Source organism: Cantharellus anzutake (genome assembly GCF_015039405.1).
Source record: "Cantharellus anzutake strain C23 chromosome Unknown EI90scaffold_181, whole genome shotgun sequence".
In the NCBI taxonomy this organism is placed as follows: domain Eukaryota; kingdom Fungi; phylum Basidiomycota; class Agaricomycetes; order Cantharellales; family Hydnaceae; genus Cantharellus; species Cantharellus anzutake.
Window position 1 is genome coordinate 990 of NW_024067131.1, and position 9,346 is coordinate 10,335.

Here is a 9,346-nt window from a genome sequence, read left to right on the forward strand (position 1 = left end):
GAAGAGATATACAGCGCAATCTTTGGTAAATTTCAGTCATAGGAAGCGTGTCATGAACAGACGTGCAGAATTTGATGCATATCACAGATCATTTCTAGTTATTGCACAGTCTCTACAGAAACGTAACCTAATCACAGTTAAGGAAAGAGACCATAGGTTCTTCAAAGGATTACCAGCATCGTTACGAAATCTCATAAAGGAAGATCTGAAAGTTAACAGGATTTGGAAATATGATTGTCCTCCTGAACAGCAAGAGGTAATCAGAGTGGCTAGATTACTGTTAAAAGAAGATGCATATCAAGAGGAATATTCGGACGAGGAGGGAGATGATCCAGACTCGGGAGATGAGTATTATATGAGTAATGACAAAGAGGACGAGTCGGAACTTGAGTCAGAAATTTCGAGAAGGTTGGCCAGGATCAAGGCCAGTAAGGAAATAAAGACCAATCAAGAGAACAGATCGTCTAATCGAAGTAGAGATAAGGAAGAGAAGGAGAGCAGAGAAAGAATGTCACCAAAACCATCAGAAATTATGAAAGAAGAGGTTGAGAGTTTGACGGATCAGTTACGACAGCTGAAGATTGAGCTTGCTGATCTGAAAAACAAAGCTCCAACATATCCAGAATCTCGGCCTAGGAATTGCTGGATGTGCGGTTTGGAGAACACCCATAGAGGAGGACTCCGAGCATGTCCAGAAACTCTTGCCTTAATAAGAGCTGGATTAATCCGGTATAGCGGTGATGGGATTCTAATGCGTACGAATGGAACGGATATGCCCAATAAATTAGTTGAGGGTGGAATGGCTAAGTTGATCTGGAATAGCGAAAAGTCCAAGACAAAGGCTCCAGCCAACTCAGTTGCCCACTTAGAGCTCGTAGAAAATGGGGAATCCTTGTTCAACATAGATGAAGTGATGGCAGTGGATGATAAACTTGAGGAAGTCAATGCATTTGAAGTAGTCAAATCGGACAAGACTATTAAGAAAAATAGGTACAATCCAGCCAACAGACCAAGTACTCCCTCAAGTAGTACAAGACCGAGATTTAAGCCGGAAGTAGTGATTACATCACCGAAACCTAGAACTACTTCAGAAAAGTCAATGGAAGTGAGCCCCAATGGACCGACGGTATACAAGGGAAAGGAAAAGGCCCAAGATACACCAGTGAGTCAAGATGTAGAATGGTAGATGGTCCTGTGAAGAAAGGAAAACCAGCGAAACAGTTCAAGTACACTACGGAAGTTCAAGAATCGGTTCGACTTGAAGAAGTCTTCGAGAAAATTATGCAACAACCAGTTAATCTAAGTGTGCGAGATGTAATTGGCTCATCAATAGGTTTGACGAAGAAGCTTCAAGAAGTCACCAAGTCGCATAGAAAACCATCTGGACCTGAAGAAAACGAAGTAGCACAAGAAATACGAAGGGTATCCTTTGAGGAATATGACAGTGATGAGAATGAAGTCTCAGAATATTATGAAGCAGACTATAATGAGGTTCCCAGGATGACATATAAAGCCTCGAGTGAAGGTGCAATGCCTCATCAGTTCATAGCTATGGCCTCAGGAAAGTTTACAGGATATGTCGGAGACGCTGAGACGGAAATGCTGATTGACACTGGAAGCGAGTTAAACATAATGTCTGCAGACCTGCAAAGGGATCTTAACCTCCCTATGGACACTACCATGTATCGGAATTTTCAGTTGAAAGGAATTAATGGAAGTCCGGTGGAACTAAAGGGGCTATGTCGAGAAGTGCCCATTAGGATAGGCGGTGCAAGATTTGATTATCATTTCTTCGTAACAGAAGAAAGGGTTATTGGATATAGACGAATGGTGTTAGGACAACCTTTCCTAAATCACCATGGAGTGGTTATAGAGTATAAACCGAAGGAGGGAATGGTTGCTCAAGCCTGGGTCGATGGAGACAAGACCAAGCCCTCAATAAGTGTTATTGTTGCAAAATTGAAAGATGGACGAAATTTACAGAATGCAGCAAGCAACTACTACAGTCGAACAGTGCATACTATGAAGAAACAACAGACGATTCGGAGGAAGAACCTAGTAATGGGATGAATCGGGAAGAAAGTTCCGAAATAATGCAAATAGTACCGAGGAACAAGAATAAAATCCCAGCTGTGCCTAAACTGGGAACTCGATATACAAAGCATTAGAGATAGGATCCTCGGATCCATGGGAAGAGCCTCGTCATGAATTGCTAAACTATAGCCTAGAAAGTGAGAGAGGTAACGGACCACACATGTCTCTGATACGACAAGCATGGAATATATCAGGAAAAAGCCTCGAAAGTGACCTAGAGACTCATATACTGAACCTAGTAATGAACCAGGGATTATCATATGAAGAAGCCGAGGAGAAGATATCATGTCTTACAAAGGAAATTAATGGTGCACGGTACAAGAAAGTGGCAGACAAGAAGAAACCGGTGGCTATTGGTGATCCGACTGCTCCAGTACCTCGGTATAAAGAGATTGTCCTTAATGACCTACCAAATTTGCCTCATGATCCACCATCAGGGCATAAGTTTCCTTATTCAGAGAAATTTACTCCAGAACGGGTAGTGAGTTTAATCAATACTATACCAAAAGGGTTTCTCCGATCAAGAGAAGTCGATCTGTTACTATATGTGGTGGGAATACACCAAAGTGCCTTTGCCTATTCAAGTAAAGAGCGAGGCGTGTTCAGTAGTGAATACTTTCCCGACTATGTGATACGTACAGTGGTGCACGAACCATGGCAGGAGAAACCGATTAGATTTCCGCTTAGCACGGAATCAGCAATTGTCAACATAATCAGAGAAAGGCAACAAGGCGGTGTGTATGAACCATCGCAATCAGCTTATCGATCAAGAATATTTGTAGTAGAAAAGAAAGATGGAACATACCGATTAGTGCATGATCTACAGAAGCTCAATAGTGTCACGATCAGGGATGCAGGTTTGCCACCTCGTGTTGATGACTTCGCACAAGAATTTGCGGGACATTCAATATATGGGATTGCCGATCTGTACTCTGGCTATGACGCTTGTACACTAGCCCCAGAAAGCAGGCACTTAACAGCTTTCCATGCCTTTAACTTAGGATCGCAACAGTTAACGTGTTTACCACAAGGGTTTACCAATTCAGTTGTGGAATTCTGTCGAAGAACATATCACATAATAAAAGGAATGTCAGACCGAGTTGGGGTATTTGTAGATGATATCGCGTTGAAGGGGCCTCCCCAATTGTACAAGGGAGCCAGTATCCCAGAGAACTCAGAAATCCGAAAGTTTGTATGGGAATATGCTCATACGTTACACGAGTTACTTGCGAGAATTGAAATCAGTGGAGTAACCATATCAGGGAAAAAGTTTGTACTAGCGACACCCGAATTGGATCTAGTCGGAAGAACCGTATCCATAAAAGGTCAAAGAGTGAGTCACGGGACTCTTTCTAAGATTATGAAATGGAAATCATGTAGCAATGTTTCACAAGTGCGTGGTTTCCTAGGAACGGTTGGAGTTGCACGGAAATGGATCAGAAATTTTGCCTTAATTGCAAAGCCGTTAACTATGTATACAAGAAAAGGAGGACAGGAAGATTTCCAATGGACGGATGAAGCACAAGAAGCAATGGACACCTTGAAAGAAGCAGTACAGGAGTCTGGGGCAATCAAGCCATTAAATCTGGAATTAGCTAAAAAGATGTTACCGAAGGATCAATGGCCCTCGGACCTCGGACTGGTAACGCTAGCGGTTGATAGTGCACAGACAGGAGTTGGATGGGTATTATATCAAGTAATGGAAGATGACATAGAGTACCCAATTGAGTTTGGATCACGGACGTTTAGTGAAGTGGAAGCAAGATATTCACAACCAAAATTGGAGTTATATGGAGTGTTCAGGGCAGTAAAAGCTTGTCGGCGCTATCTTTGGGGCTATCATTTTAGGATCAAAGTAGATGCTAGATCGCTTATACAAATGGTCAATAATCCTGACTTGCCCAATGCACCGATGACACGATGGGTTACATATTTACAACACTTCAGCTTCGAAATGGAACATGTTCCTGCCACGAGACACAGAGCTCCAGATGGATTGTCCCAAAGAGAACCAGCTGAGGATGATTCAGAAGAATCAGAACCGGAAATGGACTATGAAGATCCATTCAAATTTGCTAGAAGTGCACAGGAAGGAATATATGAGTATATAAAATCAGACAATTCATCGGTGGAGTTAGAAAGCTCCGACGAAGGAATAAACTCCGAGGACGAAGTAGAACCAGAAACTAGGACTTCCTGGGTAATTGAGAAGTTGAGTAGAATAGACAATAGGATTGAACAGTGTGCCCCAATGGAGGTGAAGTGGAGATACCCAAAGGCAGCGGAACAAGAATTCGAAAGGGATTTAACTTGGGTAGGAATTCTGGAAACGTTAACTGCGGAAATCATTCCGGAAGAGGCGGAAAAATCGCCATTACCGATTCCAGTAGACCTCAGACAAGAGGAAGGATATTTCAAACCAATCGAAGAATACCTAAGCAGCATGAAGTTACCAACGGATTTGAAAGAGAGACGGAAAATCTTAGCCCAAGCAAGAAGATTTTATTGGGGAGATGGAAGGTTGTGGAGGCGAAATGGTTTTAAACCTCCACTACTAGTGGTTGAAGATGTAGGTAAAAGGTGGGACATGTGCAGCCAAGCACACGATGAAGCAGGACACCGAGGCAAAAACCCCACATACAAGAATCTATCGGATAAGTTCTGGTGGCCCAGAATGTATGAGTTTGTCGCTTGGTTTTGCCAAACATGTAAGGAGTGTCAGCTTAGATCCAGTTACCGTCCGAAAATTCCTATATCACCGACATACGTCAGAACCGTCTTAAGGAAATTTGCGATAGATACGGTCCATATGCCAAAGGCAGCAGGGTTTAACTACATCGTAGATGCCCGAGATGACTTATCAGGATGGCTAGAGGCTCGCATGCTTCGTACAAAGAGTTCGCAAGCTATTGCTAAGTTTATTTTTGAGGACAGGACATTATTATGTGTCCGATATATGATGGTTTGGTAGTATACCCTCAAAACTTCAATTATGGCATGGATAATGGGTTTTCAGAGTTCAAAGATGCAGTGGAAGTACTAGTTAAGAAGTACAAAGTTCCGATCATACACATATCTGCAGAAAATCCAAGGGCAAACGGATGTTAGAAGTTGGTCATAGATATTGGATTGATGCCATGTGGAAGAAATGTGTTGGAAACACCAACAAGTGGCCGGAATGGTTCCATTATGCGCTATGGGCTGATAGAATCACCACTCGAAAAGCTACGGGATTTTCAGCATACTATCTTCTCTATGGACAAGAGGCAATGTTCCCATTCGATATCACGGAGCGAACCTGGCATACATTAGAGTGGCACAAGATCGAAGATACTGTCGATTTATTGGGTCTAAGAATGGAGCAATTAAAAGATAGAGATATGAATGTTGACCAAGCATCAAGAGATCTAGCCTTACAAAGGAAACGAAATGCTGATGCATATTGGGAAAAACATGGGAGAGAACGATATAGGAAACCACTTGCACGAGGAACAATGGTTTTAGTGTATAAAAGTTCATTGGACAATCAACAAGGAAAAAAGGGAGCCCTAAGGTGGTCCGGACCATATTACGTGGTAACCATAAGGCCATCTGGAGCTTATATCCTTGCTGAATTGGATGGTACAGTACTATCCAAGCCTGTAGCAGCGCAACGTGTCAAGATATTTTACTATCGAGATGCAGCTGAACCGGTTGTTCTAGAAAAGACTCAGGAGAAAATGGGACGATGGCACGCGATAGAGACATGGCATAGGGAACGGAGAGAGAACATAGCAGAAAGTAGAGGAAAAGAGAATAGGGAAGAATCGGAAGAATCGGAGGACTCAGAGGAGTTACAGGAGGACGAGTCTGAAGGAAGCGGGTCTGAAACTAAGTCTGATGAGGAATTCGAGCAACGAGATGCCGAAAACTTTTTGACATATATGGAGGAAGACTATAGCGAAGGTTCGGAAGGGTCAGATGAGTATGCAGATGATGAAATGGATTTGGATGATGAAGGAATAGAGAGTGATGAGGGAAATATGGAACATGCGGAGTTTGCAAACTTTAGGAGTTGCTTTCAGTAGCATGGCAACTTCCCAATCACACAAGGAGAGAGAGGAGGAGGAATTTTGGAATAAAGTTGGGAGAGGTGGAATCAATGCAAAAGAATGATTGAGAGAGGAGAGACAATACCGCAAAATTATGAACCACTCTATGAACGAATCAAGGAAGCGTCAAAATACGAAGAGAGATGGGACTATAGAAACCACAAAAAACTGGAAGGGCCGAGAAAATACTTCAGGTACAAGGAGACAAATGCTCCTCGAGGCCAGCTGTACTTTCCAGTGCCTGTTAGTCTCAGGTGGTTTCATGTACGAGAAAGACGGGAGGATCCCAATACAGAAGATTCTGCATCCGAAATGTCCGGATAAGGAATTAAATAGATTGTAACATCAGGTGACTTTTACGAAATTTGTTTCACTCGTTGCATAGTTCACCAGAGCCGCGCGCTGGTGGCTGAGAACAAAGACAAGCGAACCCCAAAACATAACAACATCATGGGAGCAGACATTTTAAGTAATGTCTCATATCAAATAACTTCTAAAAAGGCTAATTGTCTCTACAGGTTTTCCTTCTGACTCTCTTTACATTCTATTTTGTCGGTATCCTTGCAATCTTGATTGGCGCACGACGAGATTGGGGAAAATGGGTGTGGAACCATACCCTTGGTTACCCAATCAACATCATAATCGGGTTATGGCAAGAAGGACAAAGAACACAAACGGAGGAGAGACGTCGACGTAATCAAGTCTCACCATCGATTGAGTCCTTCGAAGCAGTTGTCCCTCGATCCCCACCGACTGTGTATCAGGATAGGCAATGGCACCCAACGTTGTATATTCATGGTCTCACTACAAGCGAGATTAGCCATGAGTACAAATCACCGATGGATGAAATCGAAGAGAGCAAAGGACATCAAGTAAGACAAAAGGGTCTATATCACAATTTCTTAATCATAACCATTAACAAACACAGGTCTCCGGACATTGTCTGTCAGACATGGTCTGAAAAGCATCTGTGAACCCGCGTTTTTCTTTTGTTTTTTTTTATGTTTGTAGTACTAACGGCTAAAGCCGAGAAAAACATTACTTTATTTCTCTTCATTTACTCCCATCACAGTGTCGACAGATCTGTTTTTCTGCTGTACATCTATCATCTATCCGAATCATGACCACTACATCTGTCACCGTTAAACTTGCCACAGTCCTAGGGATTGTCCTAGCTGTTGTCGTCAGCAGTGCGGTTTTTGCCTACATTTGGATTCGTAACCGGCTATCACAGCAACGGACCAGATGGCCCCAGCGACTTTTGGACAGTGGAGATGATTCCGATGACAACATGTACATTCCTTGGGGACACAGCGAGCGACGACTGTCATGTCGATCGAAACTGTATGGATCCATTCCAATCAGGCTCGATATCTCGCAAGACCAAGTTCGTGAACCTCCTCGAACAGTGAAGAGACCTTCTAGTGATGAGTCTTTGGGAGAGAGGTACATGTTTGAGTAAAAATGGAGTATGTCGAACTCTACTTTTTCATTTTATTTTATTTTACACAATAATCCAACAGGGGTTGCACTAATGATGATCTGGACTCTGATCGTCTACGAGATCAAACTGACCTTCTTCCCTTCACTGTCTTGCATGAAAAGACATGGCTTGGGGAAGTAACGTTTGAGGAGGGGTGGGTTTGGCTCCGTCATGGGCGTTATCCATCCGGATCAGCATGGCAACACCCTTCCATCATTCTTTTCTTCATTTTCTCTTCCGAAATTTCTTTACAAAAGGTCGATCATGACCTAATGTATAAACACAATTCCGCTCTTTGTTTGATTTTTTTTTCCTTTTTTGATCATCTGTTTGATCCACTCTCGCTCTCTTTCTTTAAATTTATATACTCCTCAATTCAAAAACTTCTTTGTTTACATCGAGGCTACAGTACCGATATACCGGGTTATACATTACCTAAAGAAAGTAAAAGAAAAGGGGGCAAAGCGAAAAACATACCTTAGTGGTGCAATTCGCTCATTCAAGGCACATGTGTCTAAGGTGCGATGTCCATCCTAAATCCGGTTATACCTGGAAAAGGCTCAAGATCTACCCGAAAAACCCACAATGCATGAATGGCAAAAGCCAATGCACATCATGGACTTGTCGGGCAGATCGCTTCTGTTAGAGATGGGCGGAAACGGACGACTCCGGAGTGGAATCAGAGACTTAGCGTGGAGGGACCTTGGCCTCAGCGACTCAAGCGGAGCGCTGTGCCATTGCTGTTTGTCCATTTGGTCCTTAATTTCACAGTAGGTGAGCAGGAAGTCTCTTGGGGGCATTTCAGGTCGATTTCGGACTGAAACCAGACGAGTATGTACAAGCGCCGATATATATAAGGAAGGGGCAAAAGCACAAGGAGAACAAAGGGTGACCGAATCGGAACGAAGACGTCCGAACGGGAACAAAGGGTTAGAGGGAGCGGAGCGGTACCGAAGGTCATAGGGCAAGACCTGTGATACAACCGAAAGGAGGTAGAGTGGGCGAGGCCCAGAGGGGCAGGAGGATGAGGGGAAGTGGGGGTGATGACTAACTGGCTAGAATAGAAAGAAGCAGTAGTCCAAATAGGGATGAGGGGGAATTGTGAGAAATACATTACAAACGGCGAGAGTGCCAGAGGCGGTCCGCGAAGCTCGGGGGTTGCGGAGCTTACGGAGGTTACGGAGGCGGGGTTGGAAGTCCGAGGAATATTGGCAATGGTGTTCACGTAGTATGAGGTCACCAATGCAATGGACTAAGACCGAGGTGGAGTCAAAGTCCGAGGTATGGACTATGACGGAGGCTCGGAGTAAGGTACGAACGGTGTCCGAGTGTGAAGTACGGAGCAGCAGTGGACGGTCGTAACTTGGCGGAAGGGTGGTGGAGGAGTGACGGAAGAAGGAGAGAGGGGACAGGTAAGGAAGAGTAGTCAGGTCCGAAGGTGGATATCGGAACGGACGGAGAAGCGTAGGGGATGACGGGAGGGTGGAGGTGTTGTGAGGGGGAGCGGAGTTGTAGGAAGGGTGGCGAGTAGGGCGATGTTCGGTCCGAGATGAGTATCGGAACGGACGGAGAAGGGGTCGGAAAGGTAAGAGGAGGGGTGTGTTGCCAAGACCGAAGGTGAGTATCGGAAAGGCAGCGGTAGGTTATGACTCCGGAGGTGAAGAGGGTGGTGTCCGGA

The 9,346-nt window shown here is 44.1% G+C and overlaps 1 protein-coding gene across 1 annotated transcript; it reads left to right on the top strand.

The window, feature by feature from the left end:
• Window positions 1–6,393: 6,393 nt before the first annotated feature.
• Window positions 6,394–7,647, top strand: EI90DRAFT_3022890 (uncharacterized protein; the record flags this gene model as incomplete). Its single annotated transcript, XM_039057826.1, has 4 exons — window positions 6,394–6,439; window positions 6,571–6,659; window positions 6,704–7,057; window positions 7,258–7,647. 4 exons carry the CDS (start codon window positions 6,394–6,396, stop codon window positions 7,645–7,647), a joined length of 879 nt encoding a protein of 292 aa, XP_038908129.1.
• Between the last annotated feature and the right edge of the window lie 1,699 nt (window positions 7,648–9,346).